At 42.3% G+C, this 20,455-nt stretch overlaps 1 protein-coding gene across 2 annotated transcripts in view; it reads left to right on the top strand.

Annotated features, from left to right (window-relative positions):
- Positions 1 to 5,612: 5,612 nt before the first annotated feature.
- The window catches only part of NCKAP1 (NCK associated protein 1), a gene marked incomplete at its 5' end in the record, with an annotated part of 57,702 nt that continues 42,859 nt past the window's right edge, over positions 5,613 to 20,455 (top strand). The window contains 3 exons of one of the 2 annotated variants that reach the window (XM_084264303.1): positions 5,613 to 5,720; positions 16,615 to 16,632; positions 17,724 to 17,834. In XM_084264303.1, coding sequence (XP_084120429.1) covers positions 5,613 to 5,720; positions 16,615 to 16,632; positions 17,724 to 17,834 — 237 coding nt within the window. The remainder of the gene's footprint in view (positions 5,721 to 16,614; positions 16,633 to 17,723; positions 17,835 to 20,455) is intronic. The other variant, XM_084264302.1, reaches the window with a different exon arrangement.

Raw genomic sequence — 20,455 nt, 5'->3', positions numbered from 1 at the left:
GAGCAACTCACCAAACTAGGTTATGTGAACAGCAAATGCTGAGATGCAGAGTCATCTGGGGGTTCTTTGAGTGATGTAAATTTGAAGTGATGACCATATATAATTTTTACTGTAGCTGTCATCATAAACACTGAACTTCAGTTCTGAGCTGCAAAGCTATGAGCGATGCTCAGTGTTCCCAGCCAAACCCTATCCTGCTACCCATCTCCACATGCAGAGATTCACACTGCATACTGGGGATACACTTTTGTTGTATCTATCCCAGTATTGTTTCTATTTCTGTTTTAAGTTGTATATTTCTGTGCTGTGTGAAACAACTGCTGTGTATACCCTCAAGTGACTCATTTCTTTGTCAAATAGAGAAAACATTACAGATGGAAATGTGGAACATAACTGTAGTAGGTTTTCAGTTTCCCCAGTTTGATTGTAGCTCACTGGTGTGACAATTTGGGTGATTTTTGTGTCATCCTTCTCCACTAGCTTGCTTTTCTCCACAGACTTTTATCTGTCAAAATCTACAGTTGGACTATTCTGTCATATGCAGACCTTACTTTTAAAGGGGTCATTCTAACTCGATATTTAGTATAACCAACATTCAAGATCACTGACTGGTAAGTGTGACTCCCAAAACAATGGGCAACAACCCTTCTTGCTTTGAGTGTTCCTTGGCTAAAATTTTCTTCCCCTAAATGCATGAGAAGTTTGAGGCAGAGGGCTTCCTAGTCTCTGCTGGATGGAGCATAAAAGTTATTGCATCTAGAGGTATGGGCTATTCTGGATTATCATGAGAGGAAGTAAGGAAACCTCTAATAGGTTATTTTTGTACATTTATAACTGTAGCCACACATTAGTCCCTGGTGCTACCCTGTTTATCTAGGACAGAAGAAGTGTAAACAGAGGCTAATGAAAGTAGGTCAGAGCACATGAGCTTGAACGTGCTTGCCAAAGGAGGCTCTGTATGTAGATGAAGATGCTGACAAATTTGGGCCCAGCAGAAACCCTACAGTTTCTTCTGTGTGCAGGACCACCTCAATGACTCCCATTTGGCTAGCTGGCATTGGTATTCTAGCATCAACGCACAACTTTCTGAGCACATCCCAATTTCAAAGAGGACAGAGGTCATTGCAAACTGATCACTTGTCTTTTATTCTGGTTAGTGAGCTGTTAGCATAGGATAACTCCTCTTTATGATAAAGATTTGCAAGCCCATCAGGCATTGTGTCTGGTTAGTGGCCTACCAAACATCTTGGAGATCACTGTTGGTTCTGCTCATTTCTTCAGCCTGTAAAGAAACTGCAAATAAAATGCCCTTTCTAATCTAGGTGGACTCCTAATCCAGTGCCATTTCTGGTTTCAGTATTTACCAGGATGTTTTCAAAGCTGGTGATGTAACCCCTGTCTAGAAACCTAATTTAAGGTCAACACCCATATCGGTTCAAGACCTTATTTTAGTTGGTTGACTCATTCTGACAGCCCTCCTAAGCTTTGTTCCATAGCCAGCGAGAAATCTCTTTAATCCATTTGCTTAAAGGTTTCTGCAACAGTTACCTATAATCCTAATTCTGAAAATAAACAATTGGATCTAACCCTCCATCTTCATTCCACCACTGTTCTACATGTAATCAGTGCTTCAGTCTGAAGCAAGACAAATCCTAGCACACCAATGCTTTCTAGGCTCATTGTGTTTTTCCATGCTGATAGCTCGCATGTAAGCGATTTTCTTCCTGCTGCCACAAACTTCCATAGCCACCAGGCTGACATTTGTTAAGCACAACTGGTTAGTCATGGACCTGAGACACCCTGCAAAAGCCAGTTCTCAAATGGCAATGACAATCTGCTTCTCTGCTGATTAAGGCTCATTCGCATAGTACCAGACAAGATGTTCTGGAGCAGGCTCATCATACTTGTCCCTCCAGTAGGAGCAGAAGTGCTCATGCACTCTCAAACTGGCGGGTTTCTGCAGCGCATGAGAGAACAGCTGCTGAAGTATTCATCTTCTATTTCAAACTGGCTTTGCATGCCTCTTTTGTCTTTCCTATCCAACATTCGTGTCCTTTTAAGTTGAAAGGTCTGGTATCTCTGAGCAACTGCTGTGTTGTGCATGACCTCAGCCAGGAGGATGTAGAGATGTGCATCGAATTGAACAGAGAGCTGGTACGCACATGAGCTTGTATGTTTATGAGAGAACAGATTAAATTAATGCCCAAACACCTTTAAAGAGAGGAATAAAAGAGAACCTGGGAAATTGCAGACACATTGGCTTGATGACAGATTAGATAATGGAAAAGGACTGGCTTCATCAAGAAAACTATAGTTTAAAATATAATGAATCTGTCAGCTTGGTGTAGTGGGGATAGAGAATAGCACAGGTAAATCCTGAAGCGAGCAGAAAATTAGTTTTAAAAGGAGCAGAAGTGAGCTTAAGCCAAATCTGAACTGCCGTTTAAAACTTGTCCTAAATTCATACTTTTGGAATAAATACCAAAAGTCATTTAAACATTAAGGCAGTAATAAGTCATGAAGTAAATAGTAGTCGTGTGTTTTAAAAAGAATTGTTGGGCTTACTCTTCCCTTGGTTTAATTTTGCCACACCTGTAGGAGTTATGCTGGTACTGACAAAGCTTGTATTTCCACTTTATTGTTATGCTTGCTGCTAGACTGGTGAGCCCAGATTGTACAATGCAGACATTTTTATAATCTAAAATGCAATAAATCTTCTTGTCAAAAACCCATATGTATGCCTGTGCTTCCCACATAGTTGCAGCAAAAGGAGTATGACAACACGGGCTTTACCCTGCCGCCATTAAAAGCGATGACAAACTGTTGACTGCTTCAGTATGTGCATTCACATTAACCAAGTTTGAACTTGGTAACATCTGCTTTCTGTCACTGTGATTTCTCCCTTCACATATAGCAAAGGTTTCCAAGTGGTTTTGATGTGGTTCCTGTGAAGCCTAACTTTTGGCTGTACTGTATCTCCCCTAGATGTGTGCGTTTTCTCCTTCTAATAAGCAGTAAGTGCTTAAAAGCCAGAGGAAAAAACGTGTGCTTTGTAGTTCCAAACCTGACACTGGTCCTGATGCTCAAATTGTGTTTGCGTGGGCAGTAAGGTCTTTTGTCACTGAGTTTGGTGCTCTCCTTTCAAGTCTTTCTCTGAGTTGAGATAGGGTACACTTCCTTTTCCTAATCAGGTCTTGGCACCCTGCGGATACCTTTGCTGAATAACTGTCATTTTGCAAAGGGTCGTACTTGAAAACATCTGGTCTCCTAGGCTCTACCTAAAGGGGAGATTGGTTTTTTGTTTGCTTTAATGTAGCTGCTTGTGTGTTAGAGGAATATTGTTAGAAGTCTATGCCTAACCATGCTACAGTGATAATTCAGGTAATAATACATTAAAGTATTAGGTCAGTGTGCATGCATGGTAGAAAAAATTCCTTGTATTAGAAATTCTTGTTTAGTGGTACTGATCCTTTCCCTATTCTGCTATCCAGGATGTTTTCACTTTCAAGAAACGCAGCTAACTCAGCACCATTTGCATTTTAAAAAAAAGGGCAACTAGAGGTGCTTCTTATAATAGGATCTTGTAAACAGCCTCAGGAATAGTGTGGGAGTTTAAAAACAGGATGCTCTGTCATTACTACAAAGGAGAGAGCCAGTCATTTTGCCCTTCTGTGCCTCAACCTGTTATCTGTGCGGTGTGGAAGTGAACTGTGATTGCTTTCCTGTTGCAAGCTACATTAGTCGTTACAGAGAGCTTGGAAGTTTTCAAGCCGGCTCTGAAAGCGCAAGCTTTATCAAAGTCAAGTGGCTTTGACTACTTTGTAACCCACGTTTTTTCTACTAATTCCAGAGGAATTAGATCATAGGTGATTGAATATGATGCACAAAACTCCCAACGAACCGTCACAATGTTGGTAACATCCTGCTTCACAATGTTGGTGTCATTCCGCTTGCTTGGCTACATATAAATTACAGCTTCTGTGATTGTTAATGTTTGAAACCTTGAGAAGACTGAATATGAATTGAATATGGAATTAAGAAGTTACTGCTGCTCTTTTAGCTGTGTATGAGAAACAAAAAAATCCTGTACTCAGCAATATCACTGCTGCTTATTTTGAAGCACGCCACCATGGGAAATATCATTATTGCAACTGGAGACACTACATTTGATATTTTTAAGTTACTTGATAATAGAAGGAAGATGCTTTGTGTAAAAGTATTGCTGTAGATATCAGTTGGATACTTTGAGATTATGTAGCATTTTATGCGTTACAAATCTAAATACTGATTTGAATGTTACTGATGTTTTCAGTAGGCTGCAGAAGTGAAAGGTCAGGCCGAACCTAATTAGTCATTACAGCGTTGTTGCTAGGTATTCCTGACTCTTGGACACAAAGCTGAGGCAGAAAGAAAATCTGATAAAGGCCAAAGAATGAGTCAATAGCAGACTTAAGATTGGAACTCAAAGTTCTCACTTCCTGGTTCATTCTGAATCATAAATGATCATGTAACTGCTAAAGCAGGAGGTCAGTAACAATTTAATTACATGTAGGCTTCTAACATTGATTTCTTTTCTTTCTAAAACCTATTTGTTTAAAACCGCTAGAAGGCTGCGATCATCTGATTCTGATTCCTGATGCAAAAATGCAAACTGAAAATTAAATAGAAGTGTTAATATGCAAAAAAAAAAAAGCACAGATGGTGGTGTTATAAGAAAATGAGGTATGAAGTTTAATTCTTAAGCCCATCTCTTAGTAAATAGGCTCGGAACCCTGCATCTGTGCCAGCCACCCAGCAGTGCAACCCTCCCAGGGAACAGGTCACAGTATGGGAGAGCTCTTGTGGAGTGCTCTCATTGACATCCAGGGTGGGGAAATACTTCGCTGTGCCTTAAAACGCAGATGTTTTTTGTTCCCATAAGCAATAGCAGTGATGTGACTTACATAGCCAGGGGAATGGTGTTTCTCTGAGTGTGCTGTACGTTGGCCTGCAGCGGTGGCTCTGGGGAATAGCGAGAGCCTTGGAAGAGGCCGGGGTGGCTGTCCCCTCACAGCCCCTCTCCCCAGTGCCCCCATGGCTTTGGGGTGCCACCATGGGTGTGTGCTTATGGGGCCAGCACAAGCACCCTGGGAAGGCCCAGGGTGGTGGTAGGTGTGTCGATATGCACCCAGCAGCCCTCTGCCGAGCTTCAGCTCTTGACTTCAGCCGGTTATGTACGAGACGAGCGGGATACCCTTCGCGGTTTTGAGGCCCACCCCGGGCTTCTACCTCACGTAGGGCCCGAGCAAGGTCTCTGATAGTACAGCGACGGCACAAGCAGACAGGCGGGCCGCCGCCTGTGAGCGGACCTAACGCTGACAACCCGCGGCTTCCACTGGGCAGCGGGCAGCCGGGAGAGCTTCCCCCCGCCCCGTTCCCCGCCCGCCCGCAGGGGGCGGAAGAGAGCCGCGCCACGTGACGCGTCGCGCCGCCGTGGCCACGCCCCGCGGAGGCAGCGCAGAGCGAGGCCGGCGGCGGCGGCGGGGGGAGGCAGCGCCGGGCCGGCGGCCGCGCCACGGCAGGGCTGCGAGTGGCGGGGCCCGGGCCGGGGGCGCGCAGCGCAGCGGGGCAGGATGTCGCGGTCGGTGCTGCAGCCGAGCCAGCAGAAGCTGGCGGAGAAGCTCACCATCCTGAACGACCGGGGCGTCGGCATGCTCACCCGGCTCTACAACATCAAGAAGGTGCGGGGGCCCCGGCGGGGAGGCGGGGGGGAGGAACCGCCCCGGCGAGATCCCCGCCGCCCGCTCGACCGGGCCCCGGCCGGCCCGGCGCTCCGCCGCGCGGCTTGCGGCTCACCCGGCCGCGCCGCGGCCTAGCTGCGGGGCCCGAGAGGCAGGGCGGGGAGGCGGCGGTAGCCGCGTCGCCCGCGGTCGGCCGCTCCGGCCCGGCTCGCAGCCGCGCCGCCTGCGGACCCGGGCGCGGCGGGGCCTGGGAGGGTGCCGGGGCTTGTCGGGGGGCAGCCGCCGCCGCGTCCCTACCTGGAAGGAGGGGAGTAGGGGAGCCAGGCGCGGTGCTGCGCGGTGCCCGCAGGCCCGGCGCCCCCCGCCGCGGGGCCTAGGCCCGGCGCGGCCCCCGCGGCAGGCAGTGCTGCCCGGAGCCGCTCCCGCCCCGCCGTGCGTGAGTCACGGTGCCGGGAGTGGGCCGCTCCGCACGGGCTTTCCCACGCCGTGTTGCGAAACCTGCCGCTACCGTAGAGAAGGAGTTTGGGGTAAAATTAGTAAATTTCATCTCAGCAAGTCCGAGGCGCGTGGTTGCTTAGCAGCCCCCGGCGTGAGGTGGAGCAGGTGGAGCTGCCGTGGGGGCTAAGCCTGCTCTCCGCCCGCCCGAAGCGGGCCAAATCCGTACTCGCACGGATGTGGGTGGTTCGGCAGTGCGGGGAGCGGCAGCTGCCGGACCGGAGGGAAAGGCCGCCTCCCTGCGTAGGGAATTTCTGTCCTGAAGGAAGCCCTTGAGCTTTCCTGGGTGGAAGAGCGTGGTTCCTGGCCGTGCCCAGCTTCTGGGCTTCATGTGCCCCTATCAGCAATACTTTCCTCATGTGCGACAGATACCTCGTCATTCAGACCGCTTCCAGTAGCGAGCGTTTGTTAAGATTTTTATGCTTTGCTTCAAGCACAATTATTTCTGGGAGAGGTTTTTTCTTATTTTGATTAAAACGCTAGTTGTTATAGGCAGGCAAGGAGTGTACCTTTGCAGGTTAAAATTTCTGTGCCCTTCTGCATGCTGGGTTCAGGTGGCCCACTCTGTGGCGATAATGGAGGGACTTGGAGATTTTTAGGAGCTTACGTGATTGCTCTGACTTCAGAGCAGAGGTTTCTGTCAGTGGTGGCCCTGCTGAGCAGATCCAAGTTGAAGAAAGCATCCTGTCAAATTGTTTTGCTCATATGGGAGAGTTGTGTTCCGGAAGTAGTAAGGGACTCTTGGCTGTACCGAGTGCAACGTTGATTTTAATTAGGGTGGTGTTTCCAGTGTGGTGACCCAGTGATTGAAGTGTTCAAAACAACTTCAGTGAGGGTTGATCCAAGGCAGTGTTGGTAGTTAACATGCACTGGAGTGTTTCTGAAAGTCTTTCCTGACATAAATAAAGTGTTCTGACTCAACCATCGGAAATTCCTGTCTTGACAAAGTGTAAGTGAGGATCCTTTTAGTTTGCAGTTCTGTACATTGGAAAAACTGCTTTAACCTAATAATGGTAACAACATAATTACACTTGTAATGCAAAATACGAGTTCCCTGTTTATGGGAAAAAGCTGAAAAACAGGGAAGTCATTTCTGAGTGCGCTTGTTACGCTTTGAGAGAAATACCCCAGGTGAAATACAGGCTAGGGGAATTTTGCCCGAGCATCACTGTGCTTTGCTGGGACGAGGTAGGAAATGAGACAGGAAAAATCAGACCTCGTCTTGACATCCAGCTATGCCTTGGCCCTTGCGAGCACAGACTCTGTTTCCATTACTCATGTTCTGATTTGGGGACATTTGCTCATGTGAAGCGGTCCAGCACCTACAGACACATTTCTGCTGGCGTGTTTGGATGGCAGAGCCCTGAGCACGTTTGCCCATATGGTGGTAGCAGCTTCTGCTGTTACTCGTCTTAGTGAAGTGATGCAAGTGGATAGGTTCTCGGTAGGGGACCATCAGCGTTAGAGGTGACACCAGTTTTTCCTGCAATTGCCATGAACAGAGTCCAAAATTGCGTAGGTCTTCCATGCAGGGAGAGAGGAGGTGTGACCAAGCGGCTTGAATACTGCGTGACGTATAGCTTTGCAAATCTGGAGATGTCCCAGACACGGCGCTGTACATTCATGTAGTGATTTGTGATTCAAATAGTAGTTTTCTTTAAACTGCAGTCAGAGGCTGGCTCTGACAGTGAGCCCCAGAAGTCTCAGGGTTGATGATTGTATTGCGGATCTCCATTCAGCCGCTGCAGCCTAGCTGGCTGCTCGGAACGCTTAATTTTTTCATTTCCTTTTTAAAATAATTTCCCTTTCTGAAAACCCTTGATTCCAAAACCACTGTATACAATTCTTGTAGCTTCCCCTATTTAAGATGACATCAAAAGTTGAGTTACTAGAGATAACCACATAATATGTGGTTTTTGTGGTTAAAGGAAATGGTTAAGACTTTTCATAAGAGGAAGTGAGAGGTGAAGTATTTGTAGCTGCGCTACAGATTGCTGTAGATGTTGTCTGGGACATAGAGGCTTTAAACAATTCAGAAATTTCTCAACTATTAGAAAAAAAGCAGGCAAACCTTACTTCCCAAGGAGTTACAGAAGATGTTGAAAACAGTTAGAAACTTGTTGTTTGTACTTCATCTTCCTGTGTAAATTTCAGTTTGGATGTCACTGTGCTCATAGCTGTTAATTGTTCATCAGTTCCTGTTTAGTGACCTGCTGTGGTGGTGGTGTCTTCTGAAATAGCTTGAAGTGTGTTGCTTTTAGTATAAGGGTATCTGAATGTGTGGGTTTGTCTCTGAGAGCAGCATGGAATGTATGAGAAGTGGGATTACTAATGTAGTAGTGGATGATGAGGCAAAACTCACGTTCAACATGTATAGAGATGGATTTACTTTCGTTGCGGCTGTTATTTTGAAGTAGGATCCTTTGTTTGCTGCTTTCAGTTGTCTTTTGTACTGGGACCACTGTTAGTCCTGAACTGGGAAATCTTGCTCTTGCAGTTTCTCTCCTAATTTGTTCCGTTTACTTTTTTTAAGACTTCAGCCTCACTTATTCAGGCTAGCAGTTGTATTACTGCTTTCCATGTAACCCTTCTGTCATGAACTTACTGAGGTTTAATTGGAGACTCGTAAAGGACGGCAGGGGTTTTTCATGTCATCCTAGCTCAGGTGAAGCTTGGAGTCTTTTTACCTTCCAGGGCAGACTGAGACTGTGTTGGTATGCGTAGTGCTGCCAGTACTGGCAAGTAAGTGTATTATTCAGGAGTGGTGGCAGAGGAATAGAGTAATCTCGTGTTCTCTGGGCCTGTTTTGTCTTTGTTTATCAAGCCCTTGGATACTGGGAAGTATTTACAACAGGAGATTTTATCTTAAAAGTCCCTGTAGTGTAGATTTAGCCAGAGGAAATCAAGAGAGTGATTTTTGATGAATGTTGAAGCAGTATACTGTCCACGGAAGTGCCTGGGATAAAAGTTAAGGTTTTGAGTTTATTAGAGTATGTGTTACTCAAACATGACAGATCTGTTATTTAGCATTAATTGCTTTGCTGGCAATGTTCAGTTGTTCTTCATGGTGCAGGTATTGCATTTATCTGCAAGGGTTTTTTTCTTAATGTCATTAACCAGACAAATTCGTTTAACTTTCACAACTCTGATGATTGCATAGTATCTGAAAAATGAGAATCATCAACCAGTTCTTGGGTGTGAACTGCATAACCAAACTGAAGTTATAGATAAGGAACAGAATAAATATTTGCAGGGGGTTTAGCTGACTTTACCACTCCAGACTCAAAATGTTGTTCCAATCCTTTTGTGAGCACCACATAGCTTAGTGTGAAGCCCGATTTAAAGTCATTTGGCAGTTAGTTCTTTAAAGATGCAGTAGTGGGAATATTGGATTCTTGACTTTATTAAGGATGTTATTTGTTATCTTCAGTACTTTTTGTTTTCCCTATTTATTTTCTCTTCTGCAGCAGTTAAAGTGCGCACTCTTTTCAAAAGAGCAAGAGAAGGCCTGTGCTGTGAGGGAAAGAAGAGGACTGCATCAAATCTCCTGTGGTTAAATGATGCCAAGTTGATCAGTGCAGCCAAGGCTGAATAGAGCTCTGATCTTGCTTGGCCAGCCTTTAACACTGCTTTGAGATTGGGATGAAGAAAAACATCCTAAAGGCTCCACAGCTGAACTGGAGAGGACTTGCTGAAGGGGGACATTGCAGGGGACAGTTGTAAAAGCCAACTGATTGTTTGGTTAATAGAACCAGTAGATAAAGCACGCTGTTTTGCTCAGGCACTACAGTGGTTCTTGCGGGGGGAAGCAGGAGGGATTTTAGGTGAGAACATGGAGGAGCATCCAACCTGCAGAGCTCTGAAGTTGGGAGGGGTGTAGGGTTAGATCACCCTTTTGACACAGTCCTGGAGTGCAGAGCTTTGAGCTGAGAGGAAAAGCTCACAAGTAATCTAGGTTTGAATAGTAAGGTTGGCATTGGAATGAGCAGGTAATATCAGGAAGTGCCTTAGGGTGGGGCAGTCAGGCTTTCAGTCCTTGATAGATGTCAGCAGTTCTTTAAAGGTTAAAATGACAGTATATGTTTGTCTAGTTGTGTTTCAGAGTACTGTCCTACCTATAGGAGAGAAGCCCCAATGAAACAGTCAGTGCTGGCAATTAAAAAACATAAATTTTAAAATCCTCTACTCAAGAAGCAAACACAAACTGATGATACTAGGTTGTACATTATTTTAGCTCAGAAAAACAACTAATTTTGTAAAAAAACTCTCAAACAACAACAGCAATAAAAACTTTAATACAATAAAAAAATATATTGTATCTTCTGAAATAACAAAAAGCCAGGTAGATTCATCCTTTTGTTTCAAATATAGATGCCCAGAATTACCTTACCTTGTTTCTTTGTTTACAAACCTGCATCGCCTGCCCTACCATAACTGTTCTTTTGCTGCCCTGATGTGTTGACACAAAAAGAAATGCAATTTTAGCTGCAAGAGATTTTTAAGATCAAGTGCAAAGGAGATAGAGCTAAAAAGTCACAGCTGATCTTATTTTAGATGCAGATTAGACAGGGAATTCCCATTGCTTTTTCATCTTTTATTAAGCTGTTCCTTTATAAGTTATATTTAGGGGAGGTTTTGTGGCAGTGAAATTTCTTCCCCTGCCCCATATTTGATTAGTAGAACTGAGTGCTTGCTTAAAATGGTGCTACAGACACAAGAGGACAACATGAACTTACTGCTGTACAGATAGTGTCACACCAAGCATATTTCTTTAATGGTCAAGGTGACGGGTTGCTCTAGTATGGAGAACGTCATAGGAATTCTACACACTGACCCTAGGATGGCTGCTGACATTACCTCACCTTATTGTTCTAGCAAACAATCTAAGGAAGTGCAGTCTGGATGAAGTTGTAACGATGAGAACAGATGGATAGCCACATTAGGGAGCAGTTATGAAGGTCTCATTGTCAGATGGGGTTCAGCAGGGTCTCCTTGTGGTGTGTCTTACCACTGGTTCCAGTCATTGTACTAACAACCTAGATGATGACTACGGCGTGCTTAATAAATTTGTGGGTAGGAAACCAGGGGGAAGCTTCAGAAATAACGAAGAACCTAATTGGAATTCAGTCACAGCTTAAATTGTAGGTGTGGTCTAACAAACTTGGAGGTGGCTGAGCAAGCAGGATTGTAAGCTATTCGGCACTTAGTGAAATTCAAAATAGAAAATGAAAAATAATGAGATAGAAAGTCTGTAGAAAATAGCTGGGAGATGTTAGGGACATGCCAGGGTAAATGTAAGCCAACTGGGTTTCGCTGCAAAAAATCAGAGGTGACAGGAGGTTTTATAGATGTGTGAGCGAGATACTCTGAAGATAAGGGAAGTAATCCTTTTTGCTTTACGTGACATGCATTGAGACTCATACAAAATATATCTGATCCGACACAGTTTTCAAGAAAGATGTCGATAAAATGGAGAATGTCCAGAGCAGCATAATAAGAGAAAACGGTCACGCAGAAGTAAATTAGTAAGTGATAAAAGTTTTTAAGTATTTAGGACTGCTGTAGAGAGAAGGGAAACAGTTTGTATGATTCAGTGTGGCCACAGAAGTGGTGGATTAAATAGTAGGGGGAAGAGTTAAGTCTAGATCTTAGAACTTCCTAATGAAAAAGATCTCTGAATATTGGAAATGACTGTGAGAATGTTTTTTGAATGTAGCCTGTAAGTAAAGATTTGACAGACATCTCCCAGGAACAACATAGATACAATTGAGCCTCCTTTGGAATGGTAAAACAGAGTAGGCAATTTCTTGAGGTCCTTTCTATCCTTTTCCTCTGATTTCATCTGAGCATACATTTTAATGGGTTGGATTTCTGAGTAGAGCTACATTAGGATTTAAGATAAAGGATATACTTCAGGGTTCAAGACTCACTGAAGGAAGGTAGAGGGGATGTCTGGCTTACCTCTAGGAAACATTGGGCTGACTTTAATGCCTGTAATTTGAATGAATATGAAAATATGTTATCTTCCAGGCTTCTGAACCTTCATACATGAAGAATGCAGTAGCTGTTAAAGTGACAAAAATTTTGAGCCATGTGTTGAATATGTCCAAGGTCTACACAGATTGTCCAAAACTAGATACTTTATTTGCATTACTGATCATGCTTGGGTCACGGGAACAATACCGTTCTGGTTGACTCTACTAGCATGGTTTATATATCAACTACTGCTAGCGTAGTTTATATATCAAAATACAGGTTTACGTTTTGTGTATCACATATAAATGCAAGCACCAGTATGTAACTTACTTGGCACGAGATTACCAGTGATACTGGTGTAGGACAGTTACATTGCCCATGCGAGACCAACTAATTCTTGCATCTGCTTGTATAGTTATGGTGGGCAAGGCTTCATTCACAAAGCTTATCTGGGACCAGCCTGTTTATTATTAAAATTGGGCTTCCACAAAACCTCAAATACAACAAAGCAGTTGTGGTAGGATTCATCAGGAATGTCAAGGCAAACGTAAACTGTTTCCTTCCATATTCATCATTCAGAACAGCCCTTTATTGATTATTCACCTCTCCTCCTCAGTAGCATTGCTTCTTCAAAGAGAACGTGCTGTAGTAAACGGTAAATGGTACGTACAAGAGCCTTTCCCATTTTTTAAATATGAGAAATCTTAGTGTACTTCCATTTACTAATGGAAGTTACTAACACAGGGAATGGCGTATATCTTGCTGATGTTGAAATTCCATCTATTTGCAGGTTAAATTCACAGTTTTTTAGTGCAGAGTCATTTGTAAATGAAATGTGAAAGCAAGATGATTTGTTGACTCAGATTATTTCAGTGTGTGTTGTCACAGTCCAGTGGAACCATGCTTAGCAGTGTTTTATCTTAGGTCTGCAGTAACGGTAAATCAAGATCCCTAAGTAATAAAAACATGTTAAAATGCTGCGAAATATGACTTGCTTTATGATCATCTGCTGATGTAGGAGGTTTGGGGGATGAAAATGGGAAATTATTGATTCAGATGGCCCTGTTTTTCTTTTGTTGGGAAACAGCCTTGCTGATAATTTGGAATAGGTTGATTTTAGCAAGAAAAAGATATTGATGATATTTCTGTAATACAGTAGCATGTTTAGACTTTTTCCTTTTTTCATCATCCTACACAGTGGGACTGTGGTAATACTTCCCGGTGTTCTTACTCAAGGACACGTGGCACATCTATGTAAAAGTTTAGGTGTCGTAAATATAGGTTTGCACCCTGTACACTGCCTCTTGACCGAGATTGTACCTAAACATAAACTTCTCTTTACTCACATCACTTCAGATGGATTCTATGTAGTAACTTTGTTGATGGATGTGTTTTTGTTCCCCAACATCCTCTGCCCTTGAGTAGGAGATAAAATGTTAGGCTTGGGCTTTTGTAGTCATAGCTGAAACTGTATCGGGGGCAAAAGGCCTCGTTGCTGTATCTCTTTATGTTGGCATATTCTGGGCCAGAGCCAGTTCTACAGGATTCTGTGTTCTTTAGTGGCTACTTATATTGCATGTAGCCCTTATGAAGGTTTTTGATGGTGGTTGTTTTCCTGTTGGCCGCTTTTGAATTAGCACCACCAGATAAGTGAAGCTATGTAGCATTCTTCATTTTCAAAGTTAAAATAGCACAGAAGAACCTAATAGCATCAATTAAATAATAGAATCTCAATTTTGTGTAATAACAATGATAATAATGATGATCTAGTTACCTAATTTGGCTAGGCAGGGAAACGCTGCTTTAATTCAAAATGTAAGCATAGTGAAGCATCTCTAAACCACATGTGTAGTCTGAATTTTGATGATCCGTGCATATGATAGCAAATGAGTATTCTGAATAATCCCTTAGCTATAGAAATCACGTTGTTGAGAGTTGGATACGCAGAATCAGATCGGGAAAATATGCTTGCAGTTGAGAGCTGATCATAGCAGGCTGCCGTTCTAAAGTGCTGTGGGAAGAAATGCTGTGCAACTGCATAGAAACCCAGCACCCGAGTCCTTTTTATTTTAGTTTTTTAATTACTTAGATTAGTCTCTAATGATAGCTTTGCATCGTCTTTCTTTTTTTTTTCTTCAGTGTAACTGCTTGGCAACTGTTTAGTAATGTACAAAGGAACTTGGAGATGGCTGCTGAGAGATTCTTTCAGTGTAGTATTGCGGGGCTGGAGCAGCTGGAATCCCATAGTTTCTCAGAGCAGTATTCCATGAATGCTGCACTAGTGAGGACATTTTAAATTCTTTTAATCTCTTTTTAATGTTAAAAAAGTGTAACCGTTCTGTTTGGTTGTTTTTTTTAAAAAAAAAAAAGTGAAGAAAGGTTGTTGTAGTTCCCTTAGGGGAATGAGTGATATGTGAGACTGATTGTGAAAGGGCGACTGCATTTGGCTAATTCTTGGAATTTTATTTGAATGCCAGAGCACTGTATATGGCAGAGTGATCTTTGTATGTTGTACTGCAGTGTTCCTGCCTATTACAGTACTGACAAGTCAATTCTGTGTTGACCACACTGTTAAAAGTGAAAGCTGCATTTCCTACCTATATCGTAAGACCATTGACCTCAACGTCTTTGCTCATTCTGCAGTGCAGAATTGTGGTTTATGTGCCTTACCGCGCTTTCACACTTGGTGCAGATGTGCTAGGGTTGGGTTCTTCTACACTTCCTAGAGTGAACCATAGTGAGCCTGAGCTTCATAGGCCTGTTTGCTGTTTTAGGGGAGGTTTAGCCTGCACAGACTCCTCTAGATTTGATGCTGAGTGCAGCTAACCCTATGGATCACACAACAACATGTGGTAATCAAATAATACCAGTTCCTAGAAAGGAACTGAGCTGCTCTGGCACCTGGGCAAGGGAAGGAAAAGGCACTGACCTGCTTGTTGAATGTTGTCTGTTGTCCTCATTCTCTTCAGTCTGTGTAGGTAGGCTTGTTATACAGCTGCTGAGAATTTGGAGTTTTGAAATGTGTGAAGGATACCTTTAACCTTTTGAATCTTGTGGCAGGTTGCTTTATCTGTGCCTCAATCTTCTGTAGCATATTAGAATTGAAGTATATGGAAGTCTATAGAAGAATCATGGTTGCTTGGAGTTAACAAAGAAATAACGGGAAGGATCAAAGCGCTTACTCACCTTTTTAGATGTATTAAGGGGATTGCCTGTCAGACAGAGGATATTTGTCATCTCTGGGATTCAGGTTCCTGAAGCCACGTGAGGATGTACATGTTGGTGTTTTCAGACCCTGTTTCCATGCAAATGATTTGTGCAGAGGGGCTTGGGTAGACCATAATTTTTAGTAAACATTTTGGAGAGCTGATGTATAGGAGGGAAAACATCTGTTGCTAGGAGAAATAAGGCGTGTGTATGTAAGCAGGATTTGAAATCGGACTGGAAAATTTAGGAAGTCAACAGTGGCAGATTTCTTGTCTCCTGTGTAACAGCAACCGTACTGGAATTTAACAAGCCACAAATATATGTTGTTTATTAAGCTGTTTTTTCAGTTTGTAATCCTCCTTTTAGTAGGGAAAGTTATATATGGACAGCAAATTGAAATAATCTGACACGGATTCTGACAAAACCATGGCATCTAGCTAATTAAGACTGCGTAAATTTGAAGCACGCATTGTTTAATTTTTCAATGCCTGTTTGTAGTGTAATTGTTACTTTTGCAACCATGTAAAAGACTTTAAAGTGCATATGGAGTAGATCTTCTGTGGTACATGGTGTTTGCTGCTGTGAGAATATCAAAGCAACTATTTAGTATCTAACTGATACCATGGATGTTGCTGAATTGATTTGCATTAAAAGTTCCTCTTGTAGCATTATAGATATATATTTTAATAAAATTTAGTCAATCGTGGGAAAAATTAGCAAATGTGAGAGTTCTGGTGTGAGAGTAGTACGTTAGCAATGACGGTCATGTACTGCTGGTAGGAGTTTTAGAAACTTACAATAATGACTCTTTTGTTTTTTTTCTTGGCTACCGTTTCTTTTTCAGGTATGTAAAACTTCACTGAGTTTCTCTCCTTTTTTTTCCCCCCTGTAGTTGCATGTGATGTTTGTTAACTCCTATTTTTCTCTCCCTACCTGAACTTAGTACGGAAATACTATTAGAATTTACATGTCTCGGTATATACACAGCACTTTACGTGTGCTTATTAGAATTTTACTGTTGTGCAAAGTTGTTTGTGAGTACTAGAATAATCACCATCCAGTAGAAAGTATGCTGCCTAGAGTAACAGATGGTCATAATGTTCTCTTGGATGTAGGTGATAGTGTGTTAGTTCACTTAAATGTAACATATTTTAGAATTTAAGAGTAATTTGTTTATATGTAATTTTTCTCTCTTTTTATTACACTGCTTTCCCAGCAAGGACAAGTTTGGAAGGTTTGCAAAGCTTTTCACCTTCCCTTTGCCCGCTTGCCCGCTTTCAGAATCGGTCTCATACTCCATGACTTCTGTCTCTACAGTCCACAACTTGGTCATAGAAATCAATGTGGAAAAGGTTTTTTTTAAATGAGCTGTCATTTGAGTTCGCTATGTTGCGTAGAAATGCCTAGCATGTAATTTAGTTTTGCATGAGACACGAAACTCCTTTGCAAACCCCTATGAGGACCATAAAACTGAAAATACAAATCGAGTACACATTTTGTCATGTAAGTAACGCTGCTCTTAGTACGTTCCTCCAAACTAAATGGTATATAGCATGGCTCGCTACTCAGAGTAGTTGAGAAGTCGTGTGTCTGACAGCATGCACTGTAGCTGGCAAAAGTAGGAGTCTCGCCAGTCGCTTGTCCACAGAAGCTGTTCCGATATGTGTATGTAAGAGACCAAAAATGACTGACATTTCTTGATTGCTGCTTTTAAAGCCCAGCCTAGGCTACTGTAGGAGTACAGAAAAGGAACAAAACTTGAGTTCTTAATCTAAGGAAATGGAATACTTTAGGCAAGTACCGGTGGTTTTATTGTGGTATAGAACATTGTCTTGCAGTTAACATTTTAAAGAATAATTAAATGCAGATTGGTGGCGGGGCTTTTAGTTTCATTTCACAAAGAATAGTTTAATCATTTAATGTGCCCAGCACTGTCCTCCACAGATGATGACATGATTGAATGCTCTAACAGTTTATTAACTCCAGATGAATACAATACTACCTCAAACCAGGAATAGCATTAAAAGGGAACCTTTTTTGGTTTTTTCCTCCTTTTAGGATTGAGTTTTTTTCCTCACTGCTGTTCTGCACTAACTGCTTTGATACTTCCATGCATCTTTTTCAGTAGAAGAGCATCTCTGTACTGTTTCCCATTGCATATTTCAGCTGTGACAGTCCCTGCACTTTGCCTTTCATTTTATCACCTGCTCACTAAAAACAAACAAACAAAGAGTCTTTCTAGTTTTGTCTTCAGATTTGCAACTATCGCTTAGCTTTAGGTGGTAATTGTGTTTTTACGTCATTTCTTTATTGTATTTCTTATAGGCATGCGGTGACCCCAAAGCGAAACCATCCTATCTTATTGACAAAAACCTGGAATCTGCTGTCAAATTCATAGTCAGGAAGTTTCCAGCAGTAGAAACCCGCAACAACAATGTAAGTAACTAAATGGCTATGTATAAAGTATTTTTTCTCAATACCCTTTGGCAGTGGTTCCTCAAATCTGTGAGGTTTTATGTGTTCATACAAAGCATCTGATGCCAACAGTTGCAACTGGAATGTAGTCTTTGAATCAAAGTTCTGACAGGATGCTTTAGAAAGAACAATCTCCAAAGGGGGAATATTTTATTCTAATTTTGGATTGGTGGTGTTAGGATAGAACACTATCTGGTTTTCTTTTTGCCTACGTTCTTTGTTCCAATTTAAATAATTATCACTGGGAAGTAATCCTCAAAAAAAAAACCTAAAAAACCATGCCTTCCTTCAGTAGAATAAATTCTTGGTGACTGGAGTGATTGCACAAGGTGGAAGTTATTTAACTTTGTGATGAGACCTGACCAGCAGATCAATAAAAGGCACCTGACTCCAACATGGGAAAGTGCGTTTGTACTTTGCAGGTGCTTGTACCTTGCAGGTGCCCTTGCCTTGTGGGATTAGTCCCTGGGGGAACAAGGAATGCTTTAGTACATGAGGAGAAGTCTTGTGAAGTACAAGAATACGGAAATAAAATTGCCACCTCTTCGGATATAATGAGTTCAGTTGCAATAGGAAGTTTTTTCACCCAATGTTGCTGAAGGTCACTTTGTAGCCTTTTAGAAATAATTAAGATTGTTAGATTATAGGTAGGTGTTTTGAAAGGTCATGTACAATTGTTTCTCTGTTTCAATTTGAAAGTCAAGGGAAAGATATTTGTTTTACCTGCTTATATTTCTTTCTGAAGGTGGAAAGTGGAGGTAGGTGTTGGGCGTGCATGTTCCCTGCATGATGTGACTACTTGCATGTGTGCTTGAGAGGTTTAGGCCTGCTTTAAGCATTCAGATCTCTGCAGAACAGTAGTGGTAATATCAGTGGGAATAATATTTTTTTTTTTTGGCAATGCCTTTTAGAATTTTTCTGTAATGTCTTCAGTAATAGCAATGACAAAAAAGATAAAACTTTCCTTTATGGAGGACACAATTTCAATAACTGTGTTTTCTTACTTTAAAACATGTAGATGTTTTGTGCTGTTGCTCATCTTTGTATTGAATTTGGTTATGTTAGTAACAGATCTGGCAACTTTTTAAAATTTTCCGTGAAAATAATAAACCTATTAAATCATGTTTGATAAATGCTTCTGTATTCTTTTAAACCTTCATTGCAGATCTGCTATTGAAGTAAAAGATGATGTACATAGAATTTGTTTAATACAGAATTGCATGTATGGTTTAGATGTCTGTGAATTTGGAGCTTAACTAATGATAGATATTTAAGGATTTGGTACTGTGAAGTTTATGGAAAGAGATCAAAGCCAACTTGATATATTTTGACAATCATGGTTTCTAAAATAGGACACGCTCATAATGTTTTGTCATTGCCTAGTGTTTATTTACAGTGAGCCAGCCAGGCCTGTGTTTAGTAAGCAGAGTTATCAAAAGCCTACCCTCCTTATGTACGAGCGCGGTGTAAAGGAGGGTTTTTGAGTTCTAGCAATAGGCAGCTGGGGTTTCCCTCCCTGCGGTCAGAGCTGACTGCAGTTTTCTAGTCTTGGTTATAGATGGTTTCCTGTAGACTGTTGTATCTTCCGAAAGAAACCTTTGCCCCTTTCAAGTGTCTAATGAGACAAAATCCCTGCCATGTGCAGAGAAAATTCTAGGTTGATGCAAGATAAATTCTGTTAGCTTTAAAAAGATATAAGCATCTAGCTCTTGGTCGGGAAGATGGTCCTCTCCTTTCTTGTCTTGATCTCCTCCCGCTGGCCACCACCCAGCTTGTCACATGTTAGGAGGGCACACCAGTGAGTTCCTTCAATAGGGAAATGGGTGATTGGAGATTCAAAAGGATAAGAAGCTTATTGGAACAGGGACACATCAATTAATGAAATTTTGGAAGGGATTATGGCAGGGGAAATTACAGGACAGCCTTCCAGGGAGGAGTGTTGGACTTTGCACTTTTGGCTACAGCGATTTCCATTGCTTAGCTTGGCATGTCAGTAGGTGGTGGCGTCAAACAAGTTTACGTTGTTAGTAGTGCCCGCTTTTTGGCTTTTTGGACCTATTCTTAGCTGCTAGATTATTTTTTCTCAGGTGCCTTTATTTACATAGTGTGTTGTGTCTCAGAAGCGAACACCACATTTTGTTGAAGAGTCTGAGCTGTAATCAGATGGGTACCTGATCTGGAAAAGCCTGCGTTTTTATTTTTTTGAAACAAGTGATTCTTTTATCTTTGCTACTGATAGCTTTCACATCTTCAGTCACAAAAAATACAGCTCCTGGTTTTGTTCCTCCTTCAGTGTTTGACATGCTGAGTCAGATTAGAGCGATGTCTTGACAATCGCTGATTTTCGATATTGTACCAGGAGTGAAGTTTATGAGCAGCTCAGACAACAAAGTGCCTGCTGAATCCTTGCTGACTGGGCTGAAAGATAAAATGGAGTAGTTAATCTTCCAAGGGATTGATTATAGATTACTCTGGACCTCATCAGTTCATAACTCACACTTTCCCATTGCCCGAGGGCAGTCCCTGTGATCTCTTACACTTGCTCTTTCTTCTCCGGTTGCCATCGTGAACCATATAACCTT

The sequence above is a fragment of the Gallinula chloropus genome (genome assembly GCF_964237585.1).
Source record: "Gallinula chloropus genome assembly, chromosome: 5".
Classification (NCBI taxonomy): Eukaryota; Metazoa; Chordata; class Aves; order Gruiformes; family Rallidae; genus Gallinula; species Gallinula chloropus.
The sequence above is the reverse complement of the archived record's forward strand: the minus strand, read 5'-3'. Positions and strand labels throughout refer to the sequence as shown.